General features: G+C 38.0%; 2 protein-coding genes and 1 long non-coding RNA gene across 11 annotated transcripts in view; 1 reads left to right on the top strand and 2 right to left on the bottom strand.

The window, feature by feature from the left end:
* Positions 1-7624, bottom strand: part of ICE2 (interactor of little elongation complex ELL subunit 2) — a 43443-nt gene extending 35819 nt beyond the window's left edge. For 5 of the 6 annotated variants that reach the window (XM_053987982.1, XM_053987979.1, XM_053987980.1 and 2 more), the window contains exons 1-6: positions 7538-7624; positions 6522-6626; positions 4098-4365; positions 2892-3011; positions 1460-1594; positions 986-1102 (exon numbers count right to left, since the gene is read on the bottom strand). In XM_053987982.1, coding sequence (XP_053843957.1) covers positions 986-1102; positions 1460-1594; positions 2892-3011; positions 4098-4365; positions 6522-6626; positions 7538-7566 — 774 coding nt within the window. In that variant the 5' untranslated portion in view covers positions 7567-7624. Of the gene's footprint in view, positions 1-985; positions 1103-1459; positions 1595-2891; positions 3012-4097; positions 4366-6521; positions 6627-7537 lie in introns of those variants that run through there. The other variant, XM_053987981.1, reaches the window with a different exon arrangement.
* A 125-nt stretch (positions 7625-7749) lies between these two features.
* On the top strand, positions 7750-23557 carry LOC128813637 (uncharacterized). Its single transcript, XR_008439114.1, has 3 exons — positions 7750-7848; positions 8387-8483; positions 23382-23557. It is a non-coding gene; the product is annotated as an uncharacterized LOC128813637 (long non-coding RNA).
* LOC128813635 (nuclear receptor ROR-alpha) overlaps positions 9863-23706 on the bottom strand; it is a 249576-nt gene continuing 235732 nt past the window's right edge. For all 4 annotated transcript variants that reach the window (XM_053988924.1, XM_053988923.1, XM_053988926.1 and 1 more), the window contains 3 exons: positions 22748-22858; positions 21367-21479; positions 9863-20162 (listed from right to left, as the gene is read on the bottom strand). In XM_053988924.1, the coding sequence (XP_053844899.1) occupies positions 19998-20162; positions 21367-21479; positions 22748-22858 (389 nt within the window). In that variant the 3' untranslated portion in view covers positions 9863-19997. The remainder of the gene's footprint in view (positions 20163-21366; positions 21480-22747; positions 22859-23706) is intronic.

Genomic DNA, 23706 nt, shown 5'->3' with positions numbered 1-23706 from the left:
CCAAAAATGGATATATACAACCCCTACCCCGCATAAAGTCCAGACTACCAGAGTGCCAAGCTTCAATATGAAATGAAGGAGAAAAAAACATCCCTGAAGGTTTTCAGCTGAATCTACTGCATTCACTTTGCAGCACAAGAAAATATAACTTTTTAACTTGCATTTTCAGTTAGACACATTTGAATTACTAGGTTGAATAGGAATTTAGATAATCATGAAATATGGGAGTGTGCTGAAGCAAAAAAAAAAAAAAAAAAAAAAATCCCCATAACCAGATTAACCCACAAATATACAAAAGAGATCTTCTTACAAGTTAAGCAACAGCACAATAAAGAGATCTAATATTGAAGTATGGTTAAAACTGCACAGCTGTTTCAATATTGATTAGATATAAAGAATTAAAACAAATATAAACCCATCAAGAATACAAACTCAGAATTGAAATAATAAAATTGTTACATTTTACAAGTATACATTTCCATGAAGGAAAGAGGCTGGGAATGCTCATGAGGTTGAAGAACATCATCAAGGACTACAAAGATAATGGGAGCCCAGGAGCATTGAGGACCATGAGAGAAGTAAGAAAAACCCAGCTATGCTCTTTTTCCTGCCACCTCAGACATCATCAGAAGGGCTCTGTTTACAGCACTAACATCTTTGAGGCTTATACCATTCTCCTGCATCACCTCTGCTCCTTTCTTCCGCAAGTGTCTCTGAAATTACAGTGCTTCTGTATGAAGATTGATTTTTGATATGTGAAGATTCTCCTTAAAATAGCTGATAAATTATGTGGAATGAACAGTCAAAAACCTCAGTTCTACAGAATGAAAACTCCCTGATTTTCGCAGTAGAACACCAACAGAAATACCATATACCAATATTTAATGGTCCAAAGCAGTCTAAAAACTGTTCAACACATAAAAAGGATCAGATTGCACTTCTGTAAAAAATATGCCTTAAAAATAACAATAAAAAGGTTACTTACGTTATGCATAACATGAGCCTTTTTTTCTGGGGTTATAATAGATGTAACAGTGCTATAATCAGTGGGCAGCTGAACAGGCATGGAAGGGAAATCTGTTTTACCACGTCTTGCTGTACCCTGAGGGAAATCAAGCAGCATCAAAAAACAGCTTTGACAGCAATCATGCTCACCCAACACTGCATTTCTTATGAAGAAAAATATTAGAAATATACACAGGTCCATTATAAAATTACCTGATATGAGAAAACATACTATTAATGTAATCTTTTTATGGCAAACATCTGGTGAAAAGGGTAAACAGACTTACTACCAAAATAATTTTATTACAGTTTTAATTAATAAATTATAAATTATAACCTCTAACTCAAGAACTGAGTAATAGCTGCAAAAATCCCTAATCCTTGCCTAACACAACTCTGATGTAGTTCTACTTAAAAACCCCCACAAACCCAACCTGTGTCCATAAGATATTACCATTGCAAGAAGACTTTTTTCTAGCCTAAAGGTCAGCTGTGTATGAAACTTTCCTCCCATGATACTCATGATCTCCTGCAGGGTGTAAAACTCTGGATACTTCTGCACATGTCCAATACATGCATGTAGCAATTCCTAATACAAAAAGAAAAATAATTTATGCATCTCTATCTTTCATAAGAAAGGAGGATTTTTGGGGGATTTTTTAATTTTGAAAAGTTTCTTCTGCGATATCAAGTGGCATTTAAAAACTTACAGGTACCAATACAGATCTATACTACTCTCACAATCACTGCTATGAGGACTGCAATATATTCCAGATTCTCCTCAGCCCTTCATAAGCAAGGCTGACAATGTATGCACACAACTCAGGCCAATCATTAAAATGTGCAGTTTAGTACAGTCTGGAATGTGCTAAACCAGGTAATTTTCTTTTTAGTTATTTATCTTGGCTTTTAGAGGAAGTAGTATTTTTTTTGTGTTACCACCCAGAATACACTAAGCCTAGGCAAAGGTCACAAATGTAAAGGCATAGGATGATTCAATTTGTGTTGGAACTCACTGTCATGTCAACTCTACATAATTTTTTACAATACATGAATTAGGTTTTTAGGATATTTAGATTTTGTTTAGCTACGAGAGTAAGTTATTTCTGAAAGTATTGGTTAAAACACAATATGGGCCTCTATTTCATTTTTAAGTTCATTTTACTAACAATAAATAGGACTTGAAGTCTGAAGACACATTTTGTGACCAGATAACAAGATACAAAATTGCAAAGCCAATCCCAGTATTTAGGGGGCAAAAAAAAAAAAAAAAAAAAAAGAAAGCAAGATGTTTGTCTTCACATGTGCCCAAACTCTGTGTTAACCCAGTAAAGAGAAAGTTTAATGAACTTTTTTCAAAACCATGCTATAAACCCAAGAATGATGCATGAAGTTGCATTCATGTTTGATCTTAGAATCATCAAAGTGGATATTTAACACAGCATGAACTTGCAGAGGGTTACGATTAAAGCCTGAGTAACTTCCAATTAAAGTCACTTTATAACGTGCTACTGTGACATGCTACTAAGTTTTCCTGTGGAGGTAAGCTTAACATTCTGTCCAGTAGTGTATATCTAGGAGCCACTTCTTAATGGAAATGCACACTTAAAATGCAGCTCCTCCTTTCCCAAATATAAAGAAGCTATTTATTTATCTGATGAATAAATATTTTTGCAGTGATTTCTTCTATGACATCTTTTTGGCTCCAGTGACCCATGGGTCAAGCCCCACCGTGCAGTGTAGGGGGAACGGCCACTTCCCCATCTCATCCCAACAGCAACCAGCAGGGCAGGGAACATCACATCCCTTGAGCAGTTCTACCCTGATCATGATCCCAAGATGATTTTTAAAGACGGGCTGGAATTAAGCATGGCACTGGAGATTACCTCAGTGTAACGCAGGGCATCTTCAGAGATGGCATCATAATCTTGGGCGCAGCTCTTTGCAGCGTTTTGGGCAAATTTCATAAATTCTGCAATTTCATTGTTTACTACTTCTTTCATTTGCTAGGGGAAGGAAAAATCTATTTTTAAGACAAAACAGAATTCTCTATACTAGATATGTAACCAACAAAATTTCCAGAGAAACAGTACAGGTAATGATATGAGGGAAGGAATAGATTTCACTTGCTACTCAATTTGACAAGTGTTCAGTTTCACTTAAGGAAAAAAAAAAAATTGCAAGGCCCATTTCCTTAAAAAAAATCCCAAACCAACAACACACCATCCCCAACAAACAGCAAGTTTCCTTTGATACAGTGATTTATAAATAGAGAGGTTATAAGACATGGGTGATGAAGTTTACATGGTAAAGTCACAAATATATCTGAGTTCTGATTTAAGGAGAAATTATAAGTAACAACAACACAGTAGTTACTGATGTATCTGGAAACAATATTTCCATTGTTACAGCATAAAACAAAGAAAGGAGCATTAATAAGGAAGCATGGGAAACCAAATACAATGGCTCAAAACAATTTGCTGATTAATTACATGTTACAGGACTCAACTAAAATGATCCTCCCACCCATCACTAAACACATTGCTGAGGCTCAGCAGCAGGGGTGAGCTCAGCCTTTCCCCTGGTGAGCACAACAAGGCAACACACAGGACCCTCCCCTGCTAATGAGCAAAGCTCCCACAGCTGGCAAAGATCACATCAAAGTGCATCCACAGCCTAACACTACCTAAGACTGCTACATGCCACTACGAAATGCTAAAATCACAGTAAGGACCTTTTAACGTCCTCCTCAGAAAGAAAGGGGTTTTTTGGGGACTGGGGGGCTGTTTGGTCAGTTGTGAAAGACCTACACTTATCCTCAGCTGTTCAGATCACTTAAAAAAACCACAACAAACCAAAAAAGCCACAAAACCCCAATTTCAATGAAATTACCAAATACACTTTCAATTTCTATTAAAAACTTTATCCTGAATACTTCAAACCTTTATTACCTTTCATAATACCATGAATTCTATGACAAATTAATTATGACAAATTGAACTCAAAAGAAATTTTTCCCTTTCCCTTTATTCTTCATAAGAAAAAAAACAATGTATGACTCCCTCTGTAATGGTAATATATTCATATCTTACCATATATGTGAAAAATTCCCTTTGGCTTGCTTCATTAACTTGGAAATGGTTTCTTATTTTTGAGAACTTAGTCATCAGATACAAGTACATCTTCTGCTCCTTCTCAGTCAAACAAGAGGTAAATGGATAGGGGAGTCTGGGATCTGGGAGAGGATGCTCATCAGCTGAGCTTTTAGCCTCCCCCTCAAGTGACTCTGCAGCCTGCATGCTACAAGCCTGTCTGTTTTCTGAAGAGTTTGCCAATGCCTCCACATTTTTCTTTGCCTCTCTGAAAGAAAAGTAACAAAGAAACGAATTTGCAGCTTTCACGTAAATACTAATATTAGTCAGAAACAATAAAGGCAGCTGGGCAAGCCTGAACTGCTCTGAAAAAAAACTGTTATTCCAATTCCAATCTGTGGACTGTTCTTATTCTAAAACGTCACCTGTACAATCAGACTAACCCTTAGTGCCGGCAGCAGGTCTGCAATTGGTTTAAAAACAAACAAACAAACAAGGTAGGGTGTTGGTTTTTTTTTTTTTTTTTTTTTTTTTTAAAGAATGGTGTTAACAAGCTAAATATGAAACACATTCTTTGTTCTGGAAACACACATTGTTAATGAAAGGATAAAGAATCTCCACATTTCATCAGTCACTGATAGCCACTGTTCAGAAACTGCACTCAGAAAGGTCAGACTTGCCAGTCAGTTCCAACAGTAAAGGAGAAAGATTTAACTAGAAAAAGCCTTTCCTTAATTGCAGAAGAAGAAAATTTAAATTACTTCATTGTAACAATAGAAATTCCAGATTTCAATGAAGAAATTCTTACAGTGTACACAAATTAAGTATTTAATTTTCTACTCTAAACAATGCTGGAATCAGTCACTAAAAATAATAGTAGACTAGGACAAGGGGCACGGCTGTTCTGACAACAATAAAGAAGTAACATAAAGCTCATTCTTAAAAAGGCTCTAGTAAACGAAGTCCAAACAGCCTAGCCCTGGTCTATTTAAAATAATTTTACTTAAGAGAGAAAATATTTAAGGCTAACAAAATGAACATTAACTGCTGATCTTGGAAAAAGCATATTTTTAAGATACTATTTCAGCAGTAGAAAACATCTCAAGTGTCATTCAAACCCAGCAGTATCACATCCACAGTTCTTAATAACACTTCACAGCTGTCTCTCTAAATATGAGAATGTGTCCATCCTTGTGGCACAAACTGGCAAATTTAATTAAGCTGTAGCAGCAACAAGATGCTGACTCAGATATGCCAGTGTAAGAACATCAAGACATTCTAGCAGCTTAAATTGGCCATATTCAGCACTGAATGAAATGGCAGCACATCAAGATCATTTCACTATGCACTGCTGTCACAGTCTTCATTGGGGTGCAAACCAAAATAATCTGACAGAGCTTTTCTGTCCATATTTACAGCATTATACTTTATTTGCACTGATGGCTTAAATTTTCCCCCTTCATTTTATCAGCAACCCGCTTTCACTGCTTCTGCACCAAGAGAACATACACTTCTGTAAGGATCTATGAGAAACTCCCCAAAATTAGCAAATTTCCTCCAGCTTTTACTTCCACACTTGCTTCAACTTCTTGACTCTGGTCATACAAGCCAGCTCCATTAATTTCTGATTTTTACCAGGTGCAACCTCTCTGGCTTCTTCTGGCTGTGAACCCACTCAAACCACACACAGCTGGCCACAATCCCCACTCCTGAGTGTCCACTCCAGAAACTTTTCTAAGGAAGAATCCCACAGCAGTGTCAGATGTGCCAGTAACAAGCTGTGAGGCTGTGCTCTTATCTTGACAATTCAAGGAAAGTTGCTCCAATAGGTATGAACCAGAACAGTGTTCTGTAGCTGAAGATGTGAGATGAAGCCATGTGATGTAACAGGCAGCCCCCTCAAATGCACACTCTCACTGTCGGTTCATAAAAACACAGTAATTCCCCTTCTGAACAAACTATTTCCCCATATGCTGAACTCCCCACTTATGCGGTTTCCCATCCACATTCCCCCCAGAGTGAAGGTTCATGCACCAGGTGTCATGTTCACCTCCCTTGTCAGCTTAATAACTTCTTAAACCAGGAGTCTAAATACAATCCTCCAAATGCTGAGAAGCATGAGCCACACTTCTCACTATGTGAAATAATGTTATTCTACTTCCTCAATCTAAGAAAATATGAAAATGACACCAAAAGTGCAAAAACAACACTACCTGTACCACCTGTGTTCACACAGCTTCATTTCCCAGAGCAAAGCACTCAATCCAGACTCCTCCTGCTTTCTGAGGTTTCACGACAGACAAAGCACAGGCCAACAGCTGTAACAAATCCTTGAGTGCCAGGAACATGCAGCTTTCCCCAAAACAGTATGGGGATGTACCCATAGCATGATAACAAAGAGCAGAAAATGGTAAAATAATATACCTGTTTGATAAGTGCCAGAGTTCAGAGAGGCTCAGAGACAAGGAATATTTTTCATAAAGTTCATGGGAGAAAAATACTTCTTGGCCATTTTTTGGTGGAATATCCCTAATAAAATAAAAATTTACAATAAATCTATTGCAAAACAAAAATTAAAGGCCACACCTGCTCCTGAGAAACAAAAACAAAGATTATTTTATATGAAAAAAAAAAAGCCACCTACACATTTGTTCCAGATTTCCTCTTTATGGAAATTATGTTTGTATTAATGCCTTACGTTCTTTGATAGTAAAATATATATTCTGTACAGACAAGAGAATTTCATTAATACAAGACATCAATTTTAGGTATGGTGAGAGAAATTCTGATGGAAGTTTCACATATTCACAGGTTCATTAATCAAAAACAAACATTGGGTTGAAATCGCTGGAATTTTTGAGAAAAATACACCAGCTTTACCTTTCAGAAAGATTTGTTGTTTTTCATGCTAATCTGATCTTCTATGTTGCTTTTTTATTTTTTCTAACACAGCCGTTCAAGTGAACAGGGTTTATACAAGCCCAACCTCCCTAACTACTGTGAAAGGTACGAGCAAAGATTTTATTTACGTTTTACTTCACAAACTAATTCCAACAAACCTCGCCTCTCAAGGGTTAAAAAGTCGAATTACATATTTGCAGAGCTTTTCGTGTTAGAACCACGAACAAGGTCCGTGCCCAGAACCCCCGCCGTGGATTCACGGGACCTCAACGCCCCTCACGCCGAGCCCAGCCGGACTCACAGCCCGGCGTTACCCTGGTGGTGCCCCGGCACCGCCCGCGCTCCTCCCGCTCCCACGGCGGGAGCGACGGGAAGTGGCGCACGCGCCCTCGGGGCGGCGTCCGGCGGGGCGGGAACCGAGCCCGCCCCGCTCCCCCCGGGAGCTCCGCCCGTTCTGCGTTCTGCTCCCGGCGGGGCAGCGCGGAGCCGCGTCCGTCGCCCGTGCCTCAGGCCGCTCAAAGAGAGGGAGACGCGCTCACCATGTCAGCGGCGGCCCCGCGGCCGCCATCTTGGCAAAGCCCTCAGGGCAGCAACTTCGCGGTTCCTCGTCTCACCGCCGTGCGACCCGTCTCAGGGCACTGGCCAATCAGCGCCCGGCGCATGGGTCAGGTGTTCTGAGCCAGCCAATAGGGACACGTGCTAAAGTAGCGCCTCAGAGTGTGGTCGCCATTTTGTGGCGGGCGGGGCGGATGATGGCGCGGAGCTGTACTGTGCGTGTTCACAGGCGTGGCCTGGGCAGGAGGTGGATGTCTTGGGCGGCACATCCCACCCCTCCCCGAGTGTTTCAGAGGTGGGGCCCTGGGCAGAGGATGGGTATACCGTGTGGCTTCTCCCGCTCTGGGTGTGCAGTGGTGGGGGGCAGCCTCTCATTGAGGGGTTGGAGGCGCGAGGGCTGAGGTGCCCATAGAGAAGGCTGGGTTCAGCAGCTTCCTTCCTCTCTTAGGCGTTCAGTTTCCCTGGCTCACATGTCGTGAGCAGCGCCGCAAAATCTTTTTTAACGGATGGGCAGGCTTCCCGGTGTGGCAAAATTTGGAATTCGGGTATTCTCAGAACCCATAGGTCTGGGTGATGGAAACTCATTTGCTTGTGGTGTTACAAGAAAAGGTGATGCCGGTCATTGCTCTAAAGATGGGGAAATGATGAGGGCAGAGCATGTGCCTGGTGTCCTGTGATAAAAATGGGGCACTATTACCCAAATCTCTGGGAAAACCTAGAATAATCATTCAGACTGATTTCCAAACCCACCAACAAGGGAGTCTTCAGCTTGCCTACAAATCAGTTTTAAGGATAGTGATTTTAATTCTGCCCTCTTGATTTGTTTATCTTAGAGAAGCAGAAAGGTTTTCTATCCCACTGGATAGACCCATCCAGAGCCCAGCCATGGAATTACCCCCTTGTAAGGAGTGATCTTAGTTCCCAACCCAGGTATGGTAACAGTTCTGAATTACAGGAACGCTTATCTTGGTGAATGTGGCAGCTTAAATCTTCCTACTTCAGGCTGAATCGCTCTAAAACCTGCAGTATCTGGTGTTTGTGCTTTTTTTTTTTTTTTTTTTTTTTTTTTTTTTTTTTTTTTTAAATTAAGATACTGCTACTTCCTACTGGTGATCTTTGTACTTCCATGATACAAACATGAACATCAGGAAACAGGTTTCCACTGTGAGGGTGATGAAACAGTAGCACAGGTTGCCCAGGGAGGTTTTGAAGTCACCATCCTTGGAAATAGTCAAAAGCTAGGCATGGTCCTGGGCAACCAGCTCAAGGAGACCCTGCTTGTGACCTCTGAAGTCCCTGTAACCCTCTCTAGTTCTGTGATTCTGTGAAATAATCAGAGGTCAAACCCACCACCTCCTAATGTACAGTTTAGCTTTCCTAATGGTTTCCTTATGGGCAGCCACAGGAGTCTTCAGTTTGTCTCACTTAGAAAAATTCCTGTGTTTTAGGTAGAACTATACAGTTCTTGATAAAGCTGTTCCCTAACCTGTATGTTGATGGCTAGGAACTCTCCTGTGACTGGGAAAACTGGGCAGGATCATGTCCTGAGGATAAGAAAATTAAATCTGTGTTTTCAGTGTCTTGACTGCTGTAGAACACATGGCACTGCTTAATGCTACCACTCTAGAAGTTATCACTTACACCACTTTTTTTGTAGAGTTGATCTGTAGGTGAAGGCTGCTTCCAGATACAGTGCTTCAAAGATGAATGCTAGAATCTATTTCTGGATCATGGTCAGGCATATAAATACTGAGCTGTTAAAAGCTCTGTCAAGACTGAGGCATTTCTGAGTAGATGCAGAAGGACAATTTCACATGCCTGAAGTCTTAAGACCAAGCATGCTGCTGACACATTCAGGTATTCCCAAAGTTAGCACAGCAGAGGGGAGTGGTACCTTTGACTTTCAATGCCTAAATTGTATTAAAATTTAAATTTTAAAACCCAACTCCTCATTTAGATCTGACCTAAAGCAGTATTTCTGCTGAGAGTGTTCACTGGGAGAGTTTTGTGCCAAATTTCTTGTATTTTGCACTTGATGTAGTGAATTGTGGTTTCAAACAAGGCACCTTCAAACACAGGGAAGCTACATTAATCCATGTTCATTCTGAGAAGGTTTAAAGCTCTCATTGGCCAAAAGGTGTTTGGGGGGTCATCTTGTTTCCCTGCTGACAAAACATGGTGTACGTGCTAAACCAGCTCTAATATGAGTAGTCTAATTTTGCATCAGTGCATTCCTTAAGGAATAAACCTAATAAACCATAATTCAGAAAATCAAGGAAGATGCGACTGACAAAAAAAATTAAGACAGATTTTCCCATTAGAAGCTGAAGTTTTATTACAGGATAAGAGTACATAAAGCACATCTAAAATCGATGTGTTCAATGCACTTAATAAAGGTAATGTAATATTAAAGGTACGGTTTCTAAGTACAATATAACAACATTCATATTAGAATGAAAATTGGAGTATTTAAAAGACAACATTAAATCTCTTATTTTTACAGTCATATTTACAAAATGAATCAAAATACCTTTTTCGGGACCGAGTAAAATAACAAACTTGAATATAAGCAGGCTATCGTAAGAGTTGGAAAGGTCTATGGAAGGGAGAAGTGAAGTGACTGGGTAAAGATCATTAGCAAAGGTTTAGTACAATACCACATCCTCTTGATGGCTTACATTTTACTGTGGCTAGAAAAGGAATTTATACATACTGTACACATAACAGACAGCACATATTTACATGTACAGTATAATTGCATTAAACTTGTGTGTATTTACAGAAATTTGAGCATATCACTCAACGAGGTTTTTAAGTCTGTGTGCTTCATCTTCAATCTGATGTATATTTGTAATCAGCATTTATTCTGGTGTTGGTATGTTGAACATTTAGTAAAGAGGGAGGATAAATGTTAACCAAATGGTTTTGCATAAATATATCAAACTATTAAAACAACAGGGAGAATGTGTTCCTGGCATTACCTATAGGTTGGTACGTACAAATTTAAGAGTGAGTCCTTCTCTTTGAAAATATCAAAAGGTGACTTAAATCAAGAAGGGAAAACAAAATTGTCATGGCTTATATTTAAATACGATTGTAGCTTCAAGAGGTTTTTATAATTGTCCTGATAGTGTTTGCAGTTAAACATTCCACTTATGAAAATATACCCATGGTGCAGTAAAGTTTGTTTTTGTTTTTAGGTCAACAGTATGTTTGCTGTTTAAAAAAAATTATTTATATATATATATTCCTTGGATTGAGGGTATAAAAGCAGTGCATGGAAGCCAAGAACCATGGCTTTAAAATTCACTACCTTCTATTATCAAAAAGTGCAGTAAACAGAAACATTGTTATTAATAAATTGCTCAAAAATCTTTGCTAAAGATCTTATAAATTCAGTAATATTACAGAAAAATTCTAATAAATATTTAAAAGGTTAATTACCTCCTTAGTTAGATATTTGATATCCATCAGTTTTTAAGAATTAACATGAAAATATCTAGAATGAAAGGAACAGGGGATAGGAATATTTTGAAGGGTATATGACTACGTAAATTAAGGTATACATGAAAAAATAAAAACAAAACCCCCATACCTGACAAAACGTCACAAATTCCACTTCTTAATTAACTTTAGTTGCTACTGGCTGTCCTTGGATATGTATGCATGGTGTATAAAGCATATCCAGGGACTGAATTTAGCCATCCATCATGGCAGATTTACAGAACATTCCTATTTACAGTATCTGGAGTTAAGTGTGTAGGCATGGCCCAGTAACATCCACAGTCTGAGCGTGTACAGATCCTATTTAAAGTGAGGAGGGAGGAAGGCACCCAGCAGAATAACATCTATAAATTTCCAATGCAACAACAGGATAGAATTCTCCCAACAAGCCAAATAACTACCTCCCTTTCAGACAGACAGCATTTTGTAATTATTTTATACTGGCAGATTAGATGTTTTTCTTATTTTTAATACAATACAGGCAGACTGTTTTAGTAACCAAAAGGATAACAAGCTGGACAGAACAATTTTAATAACATTAATAATTAATAATGTTAATAATGTAGAAAAAAAATCTACATTTGATATCAAGTATCTGTACCGGTGAAGTAATTTTCTCCTTATTAAATATACTATAGAATAATTTATATAATGACACTATGCATTTAAAGAGAAAACCATGTCCCAAATCTTGTACTCTGATACAGGTACTTGTTGGGCATATGTTGGTGTATATATATATATACACAAATATATATATTTATATATAGTTATACTCAGTGAAATTAACAAGACCCAAAGGTGGTATTGTCTAGGAATAAAAGGGGTTTGTTTGTTTTTGTTCACAAAAGTAACTTATCTAGCACCACACATCAGAAAAACACAAAAATAGCACACTCTAGTTCTAAACAGCTATGTCTAAAATAGATTATATAGTAAAACAGATATTATACAGCATAATGTGGTATTTGATAAACAGATAAATATTTGCACTGTGTAGGCTGTTTATAGTATAATTTTATCTATACAGAATGAAAGCAAAAATTTAACTGTATAGAGGTGAGCAGAACAACATTAAATATTATGACTCCAAAGCAGAGACAAAGTTAGAGTTGAAAGAATAGAGCAAGATAAAATGTTTACAGGCCATTACAAGTCCTTAAATTAGTAGTAAAATAAGGAATCAGTTGCTCAAGTTTAGGAAAGCAGTAAACAAGAGATTTGCATTTACATGCAGATGTCTAAAACTTGTATTTCTTTTAAATCTATGCACAAAAAGTCATTTGTTTTTATTGCTTGACATTCAGTTATGGCTAGAATATTTTTAACCTTTTTTTTTTTCGTACTTTGGAAACAAGAATATTGTTAAAGGTGCCATAAAAATGGACAACATTGAAAACAGTTTGCAAATAAACCACCTAACACTGCAGTTCTTTATACATTTTAAAAAGCCTTGTCTGGGGTTTGTCATATGTTAAATATATTTAATCTGGGAAAATACATTGTAGCTTGAAGCCTCCCATTGGCCCAAACATCCAATACAAAAACACATCTCCAGAAAAGGAGCAGGCAGACAATACAGTTACATATAAAGAAGCAGCCAGTTAATGTCCTAATACTTCAAATAGTAACCACTGTTCTGTACCTTGTTTCTAAATCAATGTAGAAATGAGGAACATTTTGGATTTTAAAAGGTGTACAGTACGTATGCCTTTTTGTGAAGTAAAATTCACTGTATTGCTTATGAATTCTCTGCATTAGATATAGATAGCATTACAGATTGCAAGTTCCTGTAAAGTTTGTGCATCTACATTAAGACTTTGTGGGGTAATTCAGGGTAGTGTTTCTCAAACTGAAAGTCACAACTGGTTGTTTGAATGATGCCCAAGTGTTTAGATCATGATCAAAACACCCGGCACACCCAGCTCGGTTCTTTGTGAAGTGCAGGCGCTCCAGCGCGAAGCACGTGCTCGTGCTGGCTACAAGGAGCGCGCTGGGCTGGGAACTCGGGAACTGCAGCTCAGCCCCACGGAGGGCTGCACGGAGGAGCTGCAAGAGCCGGCTGGGGACTGCACTTTGCATTTGCAGCGGCCGGAGAGTTCCCAAGTACCTGCAGCAGCTGGGTTCCTTCACTTGGGAAATGCTGCCAGTCATTCCAGCTGATTCACACTCCCTGCCCCAGGAAACCTAAGTCAATTCCAACACAGAGCCCTGTGCAGAAATATAGCTCATAGAGATTGTGCCTTCAGAAACCTTGAGAAACACTAACATAGGAACACAAGTATACATAGGACATGTGAACACTGAAAACATGCAGATGTTAACAAAGTGTGATGTTACACATCAAGTTGAACAACTTGATTGTGGAGTTCAGCTCGAAGAAGTAATAAGATTATGAGGGAAGACATACAAGTGAATATTGTGGCAGAAGAAGTGAGCCTATGAGTATTGATCTGAAGCCTTTATCATTTTTTTTTTTTTCTTATTTGGATAGCCTACTTATTGCTATAAAGTTATTGCTATATTCTACCAATGATAAAGGCAAAAAAAAAAAAAAAAAAGGACAAACAGCAACATTATAGATGGAAAAGGTAGAATACAGCTTCTGTTTAGATGTTAAAATTCTATTTAGTACCTGAATAAAGTTCCAGAGAAAGACTGTAAATTATGTTATGTATTTTTCTCCTCAAGTCCAGTGACTTAGCATTATGTAGCAAGCCATTATCACAGTACTAGAATTAAAGCACATACTGCAAGGATTTTAAAATAAATACTCATTTACATGTTAAAACTTTTCTTTTTGTTGTTGTATTTGGTATCTATATGCATTTGCCCTCATTTCCACCAAATGATTAACTGACAGAAATATTTAAACAAAAAGAAAGAGGCTAATATTCAAATATATTAATGGATGTAACTTTAAAAGTGATAAATATTAGTATTAATAATTAAAAAATAATTCTAATAGTTATGTTTCTCCAGCTAGGGAAAATAAAGATGTTCTGTGCAATGTGAATCAGCTAGCACAGATAGAATTCCATACTCAAGAGAAAATTGCTTATTATTTTTGGATATTGTGTAGTAAGTGCTGTTTCTGGCATTTATATTAATAGGTTTGTCTATATTGAGGAGTTTAGGAATGTCTAGGGAAAAAAATACACGTCATTTGTACAGCTTACACTGTGTAACCTGTTTTGTTCATCAAGTACAGACTGGGGATTGTCTATGTGAATCCAAAAAAAGATACTGTAATACTTGGATCATCCCACTACACAGTTAAAACATCTTATAGGTTGTCCGTTCTAAGAGTGTTTAATTGATGTGCAAGTATGTAAAGAATCGGGTGCACTGTCAATCAGCAGGAGGAATCCTCTTCTGCTGAAGATGCCAGAACACCAACTGATCACACTTGCTAAGCGCTAGTCTGCCTTGGGAAGCCATTCCAAGCTAAACTCAGCTGTCAGCTTGTGAAACTGTAAGGATGGTTTCCCTATTTATGAAGCAATCTAAAGTAACCAACTGGTAGCTGTATACCCATGGAAAAAAACCCTCAAAAATACCAGAAAACTGGGGCTTTCTCCAAGCAGACACATTGGATGGAGAAATCAAATTCACTCTCTTTCCAATGTAACCAAGGTGTTGCAGTCTTGCTCATTTTGTTCGTAGTTGTTTACTTGCATTTTCAGAAGAATGTGAAGCCATAAAACAAACCTAACTGGGACAGGCTTCAAGCATCCTATAGTTTGGCACTGGGAGACTTCTAAACATTGCTGGGTTTTGGTGCCATTGTAAAATCACTTGGAATTGCTGTATTTGATGTACTAGATATGAAAACCTATTCAGCCTCAGTGTTTCTTTCCAGTCAGGTTTTGGCTTTACCACAGAACATCTGCAACAATGACAGACAACATTTGAAGTGTTGTTCTTGTATTCCTGCAGATATGTGCTCCTTTCTATGTGACTTCACTGATGAAACCTAACCATGACCTTTTCATTCTTACTGTATTCTCACGAACTGATTCATTTTCTTTGATAATAACTTAAATACTAAAAAGCCGCTTTCTATTGCAGAACACTGAATTTCAGCTGAAAAAGTAGTCCTATCATTATAAAAATGTTCAGAGGGTATTGAAATTAATTTCAGTCATTTATTTAGTGGGTCAGCATTTATTTTCTAAAATATAATTGCAAAATCTTTGCACTATTTGGAGCAGTTCTGTTTTGATCACAATACCAACCAAAAAGCAGCTTTACTGCAAGAGTGAGCAAGAGAATGAGGCACACATAGAGCATTTGGTTAAAAAAAAAATATCCAGTTCTCTTGTGCCTGGGGGGCAGGGGGAAGGGAAGAAATACTAGCATATTTTTTAAAAAGTAATTTGTTCCACCAGCAGTACTGGCCACCCTGTTGAAGAGTTTTAGAAGATCCCTGAGCACATTAGTTTCTGACTTATAACCCCAGCTCCAAAATGATAGGGCTTCTCTTGTTGATAACGAGATGGATTGTCATTCACAGTTAAGTCAATCATAAGGTGCTTAATCTATTTACCCTTTTTTTCACCAATCAGCACAAAGAACTGTCAGAAAATAACTTTTATTTTTCTTTTTTAAATAATAAAAGGGCACAAAATTTAAACAATCAATGTTTTGTGACAGTGGTTTAGGATTATTATCTGGCTGCCCCTCAACAACAGACAAGTGATTCAATCGACATTCCTTAGCAAAAAAAAAAAAAAAAAAAAAAAAAAAAAAAAAAAAAAAAAAAGAAAAAAAAGAAAAAAAGGAAAGAAAAGAAAAAAGGCAAAAAAAAGAAAAATCCTGTACAAATATGTATTTTTCCCTGAGGGATCAAGGTTACACCCGCAAGTGCTCTATGTACATATTGCACTGTAGAGGAATGAAGAACATGTGCAAAAAAAGCAACAATGATTGAAGCTTACTAATCAAACCTTTTAATCATGACTGCTATGTCATCTTGCATTTTGGAATGTCGGAACACAGCTATTCCTGTAATCTAAAATGTAAAAATAAAAAACAAGAAAGAAAAAGAAAAACACACCTCTACTATGGCACATTCAATGAAATAAAAAGTTTTCCAAAGACAAATAGACAAATTCCATCAAGAAAATAATACAAAGTTTGTTCGTTTGTGGTTTTTTTTTTTTGTTTTTTAGAAAAATTACATTACTTTCTTTCATTGTTTCACATTACAAAATCTTTTTTTTTTTTTTAATGTTTACACAAATCACATTTTATTGCAGGAATATTTCAAGTGCCATCAAACATTTATAGAAGGGTTAAAAAAATAGAAGTCTCTCTAAAGTGGTCCAGACAAGGCTTTGTATAGAATAAATCTTTTTACCACCTTCTATTTTTGACTTAAGTATTTTGAATACATTTCTTTATTCCATTGACACTTAACAGCCTAGAAGCAGCCACTCACGCATCCCACACATACACTCATGTGCACACACAATGGACTCCCTCACACACACACAGGTGCACATAGACAGATATCTTGGTATTCATACTAAGATAAGCTAATAAAGAACAACCAAACTTAAAAACAGCCTCCCTTTTTACCTAATTCCATCTGGAGCTGATGACATATTAGGGTGGTTCATATGACAGTATAGTCTAGTAGCTCTTCCTAGAAAGCCAGAAAACATCTCCAGGGATAGATTTAACTCCCAAGGAAAATATCTGTGCAGGACTAGGTCCTCTAAACTTAAAATATTATGTTCAGCTATCCTAGTGTTTTTAATTATAGTGAACTGGGCAGATGATGAAAATACTCATGTGAATATCCATTGACCTCCAGTGGTTTTTAACTGGTTGATCATCTGATACCAGGCCACAGTCCCAGGGGTTTTGCAGAGGGCATTTCCTCTGCTGTGCTAGGTTCTTACATGGCCATCTCCAGCCAGCCATTCTGGTGTTATCCCCTTGCATAAAACCCTCCTTGGCAACAGATGTCTTATCAGTGTGTCTGCTGTTTTTTCCCCTCTCCATGAAGGGCCACCCAAAAATTACACTCTATTGCCAAGTGGCTGTTAACTGTGACCAGGAAAGCAGAGTTACTTGGGGTGTGTATGTTCAGCCTGATTTAACAAGGTCCCAGTACACATGAGCTCCCACAAACGAAAACAACAGTACTTTCTGGCCTGGAAGATCAATCTCAGCTAAGGCCTTATTTGAAACCTTTGTATTGTTATGTATTTTATTAGTAAATGCTCCAAGACTTATATTGTCAATGTTTTATGAATGTAAATATGCTAAACAGATTCCAAACAAAACCACTGGCACCTAGATGCCTGGTAATATACTAATATTCATCATGAAAAGGTAAGAGTAAGATGTGACTGAAAACTAATCCCCATATTTTGCCTGGTAGTCTACATTGTCAGAAGTAGGAGGTGTATCTTGCTCTCTAAAAAAGTAAGGTGTTACTTCACTATTCATTAGTTGACACTGAGATTAAGTTTAGTTGATCTTTACAGGACTAGCACCTAAGGCTGGTCACATTCAGAAAACATTTGTTAAAGAGGTGCTTCAAAAATAGGAATACACATTAGAATGCAAGTACCATATAATGCCAGTTACTCCAATAAAGTAAACAATGATCTTAGGAAAAGTGTTTCAGTGGGAGTGGAGAGAGCATGTGCTGGGCTGTGAGCCACCTCTTCAGGAGCAGGCAGAATGGAGCAGGAAAAAGACAGCTCAATGGACTTTTTCCAAAAGCCCTCTCCTGCCTCCATCCCAGTGCTCACAGCACTGCAGGTGTTCCCCTCCCACACTCCAGGGCACACTGCCCTGAGGAGGCAGTGTGATGCTCTGCTCTCACCCTCCTTTCAAAGTCTAGAGATGAGTGATAGCTGTAACCTTCCCTGATGTGCTAGACTGGAACATTTTTATTAAGTGTCATAGATAAATGTTTCTATTTGACCCCAAAGGAAACATGTTCAAATCATAGAATAAACCTATATTTTGCTAATAAGAACCCACTGATCTGATTCTGCTTTTTACAATACTTAGGCTTCGGTGTGCGTCTATTCACTTGTTACTTCTCAACAACTATAACATAACTAAGAGATTGTTTACCCTTGGAAGTTAAAGCAGTAGGGCACATTCTATCTCACTCCTTTTCATTTTTTGATGTTCCCAGCTTTTTCTTAGGTACTTCATCAAAACTGAATTTGCGATGGCCTACATGGCATCCAGTTATGCATCTTCATCTCATCCAAACCCAATTATACACCTCTGGCTCAAACAGCCACAGTTTGTGATGTTGTTTATGTGAATCTGCTTCCTTCAGAACTACATTTACTGCCAGCTTTGCTCAGAGATAGAATTCTTCCTGAAGGGAATGGTAATTAATAACACTGCAAGATTCAGCTTATTGGTTGGTTATGCAATACAGGAATCAGAATTACAGAATGCAGGTTTCTGATATTAATGATTTCCAGGCTGGTACTGAGTACAAACTAATGTTTTCTAGCAACAGTGTGCCTTTCCTTTCTTAGTCTGTCCCTATCTGATCAACTTTAAAGTGCATCTTTTTAAACATGGAGAGAACAGACTTCTCTGCTCAGCTCCCTGAAACTGAACTGCTGGATGCTGGAACAACAGGGGTCAGTGTGTCTCACCTCACTGAAGTCAAAGACAGACCTATGGAATTCGATAGGCTACAGCTTGGCATTTGAAGGCATTGTTTACGATATGGAGTACAAAAGTATGTAATATCACATGTAAAAATTACTTTTCCGCAAGCATGTCATACACACGTACTTTTACTGTAGATACAGAATTCAATAAATACTTTCAAACCTGGATTTATCATGGGCAGGAATACACTATTTAACAGCCTGATTTTCAAAGATGTTGTGTTACTAATTTGTAAATGATCGGTAATTAATTAGTTCAACTCTGACACTGGAAATTCAGAACCTTTGAAAATGAGGCTTTTGACTTTGAAACATTCAGGTTTGAAAGACTTGAAAATAAAAGTACCTTTGAATTTAACTTCTGAAAAGATTATTTTAATGTAGAAAACTGTCATTATTTTCAATTCTTTAAAAAATCTCTAACCATTTCAGGATATGACCAGCCTCTCTTTAAAAGTAACATGGAAAACAGCAGCATAAATACCTCCCAATGTACCAGTACCTGCCAAACCTTTTTCAGTTAAACTTGAATTTCTGGTGCACATGCAACACAACAATGAACACGCTAGCATTTAATTTAAAGAAAAAGGTGCAAAATGAAAGTGCCTTATCAATTCAACAAGAAAAGCTATACCAGTAACTACATTTTATATTAATTAAAACAATATATAAACAATATCTCTTTTGCTATATATAGTCTTCATGCCCATTTACCCTGTAATATATTATAATGCTATTGTTGCTATTGCTATGGACCCTTTTCATGCCGTTCTGTCTACTGGCAAACAGTGGTAGGTGAAAAAAAATTGTCCTTCATGAAACAATGAGCAAGTTGTGCAAACTGATGCTGAAATCTCTGCAATGCACACCAGTCGCTGATTACTAGGTGGACTCTGTTCTGACCAACAAATTGATTGTTCTGTCAAAAGTCTGGGGATTGAACTACAGGAGAAAACAACCTTCTGACATTAGTACCCTCAGTCTGTGTAAACAGAGGTCAAGGATTGAGAAGTTGAGACAGAAAAAGGGTCCATATTTGTAGGCATAATGGAAATCATATGCATGAGAAAAACAAGTTCAACTTTGTTTCATTGTTTCCCATCCTTCGCCTGACCCCGACCGCCAAGAGATGTGCAGTGTGTTGGCTCCCTAGGTCTGTGCAGGGCCATATAAAGTGTCTTGGTTTTCTTTCTCTTTTTTTTTTTTTCCTTTTCTTTTCCTTTCTTTTGTTTTATGTTTGTACTTCAGACATTCTAGAAGTGCTTAGGTGATACGTTTACCCATCAATTTGCATTGCTGGCTCAAACTCTGAAGTGAACAACTCCTTGTAAAGTGGAGGAAAATGAAGTCGCACAATGTCTGGGTATATTGCTTTAAATGCCATAAGCTTTTCTGTATGTCGTCCACACAGTGCTCTTAAAGTAGACACTTTGCATATTAACTGTAAAAAAATGAACACAAGTCACATGGTCATACATGGAACTAGGCCTCCCAATCTTGCTGTAAGGATTAAAGCTCTCACAAACCAAATTATTAACTTAATAAGGAAATTTCAGATGCACAGTGATGGATATTTGCTAGAAGTATTTAAGTAATGGACTCACAGGTATTTGTGAAATAATCTTTTTTAAGTTCTTAGGAAAATGTGGCATTAGGTTTCCTCGCTGGATTGAAAAACAAGTATTTCAGGGCTGGATCTTCACTCAATAAATTATCCTCTTGGAAGACGGCTTTTATACCCACTCTGACTATTATGGAGGAAACTGGCAGTGCAATAGATTAGACTTATTTACCTTAATTCAAATAGGGTCAAAAATATGAGGTCACTCCCTGAAGTTACTAAGTATTTGTACCAAAGCATATAGAAGACTCTTCTGACAAAGGTATCCAAAATGTACACTGAGAGAAAATTACATGAGCTAGGATTTGAAATTAAGAAAATCTGCAGAGCCTGGGCTGGACCACCCTGCTTCTATTGTAAGTAATTCTGTGGTGTGAAATGAAGCATAAGCTCTGGCTGTGCAGAGGTGTAAAAGGAGCCACCTCTGCAAGCTAAAAGTAAAGTGCTTATATTTCCCCAGTTCTTCAGATTTACTTGTAACATCACTCCAGTTTCCCAATTCTGAGAAATTACACGAAGATACTCTAGTATAATAGTAGGTAGTGCCTCTTTTTCCTAGGCATCAGTATTTAGAAGAACTGAGAAAAAGGCTGTGTGGGGAACTTCTCATGGAAGTCTGAAAAAGAAGTTTATTTTGTGTGTTGCATGTTATAACAACTTAATTGTCATGCAGGCTGAGATTCCACAAATACTAAGGCATGCATGTTGTAGCACTGAAATAGTATTCTGTGTGGCAGGAGTGTTGTGTAGGAGAACTATCAAAAACCTTCATCACTTTTCATAGAGTTCCACATAAAAATACTCCCTTTTCAGACCATTATCAGCCTTGTTCCCTAGAACATCACCATTTCACCTCTTCTACGTTTAAGTAACTAGGTTCAACTGAGCAGCTCGATTTTTGAACAAAGAATTCTGGGTTTATAAATAAATTAGCTGCGTATGAGCTTTTACCCCATAATCAGGGCAATGTTCAGATGAAGCCACTCTTTCACAGTCCTGTGACATGGCACAGGATTACTCTTACCTTTGTTAGAATTCCATCTTCTCGGTGGTTCTTCTGTAGGACGTGCTGAAGTGCTAGCTGGATCTTCTGTTGGAGTTTTTCAATTTTTACTTTCTCTTGAAGCCATGAGCGATCTGAATATAAATGGAGTTAAAACCTCTAGTAATGCACACATGGATCACAGCGCACCAGGAATTACTAAGTCTGATACAGATTCCTTTGTCCTGTTTGCAGCCTTCCTTCCAGTTGTGATATACTTTCATATAGAAAATGGGCTTCAAAATTAATAGGTTTTGAAATATATTTATTACATGCACTTAAAGTTACTTTTATAAAGCCCTTATTTAGGAGAATGCAATGCATCTGAGTAAGATCTATTATTCATATGCTAAGAAAATCTATAAAATGCAGGGTGTTAAATGAGGCTAGCAATGTTTTACTGGGAAACAAATAGATCATATAACGAACAATTAGTTGGAGAGGATCTTCTTGCTAAGATCTTACAGAACTTACAGAAGACCAACAAAATTTACAGATCTTACAGTGACTAACAGAAAAATCAGATGCAAAGATTCAGCTATTAAAAAAAAAAAAAGCAGCTGAACATTCTGGCAGAGAAACAGTATTAGCTGCCACCTTCCTGGTGTGACAGAACCGTAGGGTTCTGTAGCTTGCTAGCACACTTCCTGTCTGGCCAACAGCATGAGAACATATTTATGATAGACTCATTAAATCCACCATTGCTAATAGAAGTTTCCATCACCACTCCTGAGTCCACTATGCTGCAGTCTGAACTCACTGTTTCCTTCCTCAGGTGTCAGGCCAGGCACAAACTGACTTTCTGCCCCAGTACCTTGTTCCACCTGACCTAAGAAGCCTTTCCAGGACCTGGAGCACACTATGCACACTCACCTGTGATTAATAACTTATTTTAGCCACAGGCATGGCAGACCCAGGCTGACTTCTGGGGTGACTTGGATGTCTTGAACCACAATTCTCAGTGTCCCCAGTCACACTAAAATGGCAATGCTGGAAATTTTCTGTTGTGCTGCAGGTGCAAGCTCATACACATGAAAAGCCAGCTATGCGAGTTCAGTAACTGCCTGTCTCACCAGGATTGGCTCATGAGTCTCACTCAAATGCATTTAAGCCTTTGCAAAGAAGTTGAGTCCTCAACAAGAGGAAAATGTGGAAAATAAGGGCTTGTATTAGGATTTTCAATTTAACAGATTGGTTCCTAAATTCATAGTTTTAATGTATTTATTAAAATAAAAAATTTGGTGAGGTGACACTCAAAAAGGTGGTATTTCCACAATGTCTGAGAATTGTAACATCATTAAAAAGGTCTCAAAATAAAAACAACCCCTAACAAATAAATCTAGAGGAAATCTTCATCTCTTACCTGCTGACATTAAAACAAACGCAGAAAACAAAGCTATCTCATCTTCTGTCAGGTGCATAGAACATAAACTTTTTCCAAATTCAAACACAAAGCTAATGAAGTCTTCACAACCTGCCAAAAAGAAGGGAAGCTCTTGTTACATTGTTTAAAACTACTTCAGTGCTACAGAGTTAGTGATTTACTCTGATGGAGATGAGAAATAGATGCAAAATACTTCATAAATGGTCTTCTCCTTAAGGACTGTGGAGTGATGGCAGTGAGATCTCACTCATCCTTGAGGGTATTACTCCACTCACAAGTTCCCAGCTCCCACATCCTGGCAGCCAAGATTCTGAAAGTTTTGCACACTGTGTCTTTTCTACATTGGATTCTCATGGGGTAAATATGGATAAATCTCAAACCATTTATTTTCAAGTTCAAAATTGCTCTTTGTTTCTGTTCTAAATGGAACTTTGTCATGTCAGTGTGGACTGAAGAAATTCTGATTTTAAGATTATTGAGCACACAGAGTGGGGGAAGAGAGAGGCACACAAGGGACATGCAGGAAGCAAAGGGAGAAGCCAAGGTCTGACTGAATATGGTTCATGCAGAAGAGGAACTCTGTCTCCTTCCATCCATTCTCTTGCTCACACAGGTGTTATTCAGGTTACTGCTGCTGTCACACATGCAGTTACAGTCTAAAGTGAGCCCTGCTCTGAAGAGCATCACAACCTGAGAGAAGAGGATTTCCTCAGCCTCCCCAGCCTAAACTTCTGGATACAGCTGGTAACAGATCCAAGTTGTATTTCCTTAGAACCCAGAACTGTTTGTGCTCTGACCTTATACCTTGAGGTGTTTTAGAAAGGCAGAGAATACTTCAGTAATTGTCCAGCATTCTCCACTGATGTATTTTCACTGCCTCCAAAGTGGCTTACAGCCCAAATCTATACCCAGTGAATAGATCCTTTTAAAATTAGCAA

Source organism: Vidua macroura, chromosome 12, assembly GCF_024509145.1.
Source record: "Vidua macroura isolate BioBank_ID:100142 chromosome 12, ASM2450914v1, whole genome shotgun sequence".
NCBI lineage: Eukaryota > Metazoa > Chordata > Aves > Passeriformes > Viduidae > Vidua > Vidua macroura.
The sequence above is the reverse complement of the archived record's forward strand: the minus strand, read 5'-3'. Positions and strand labels throughout refer to the sequence as shown.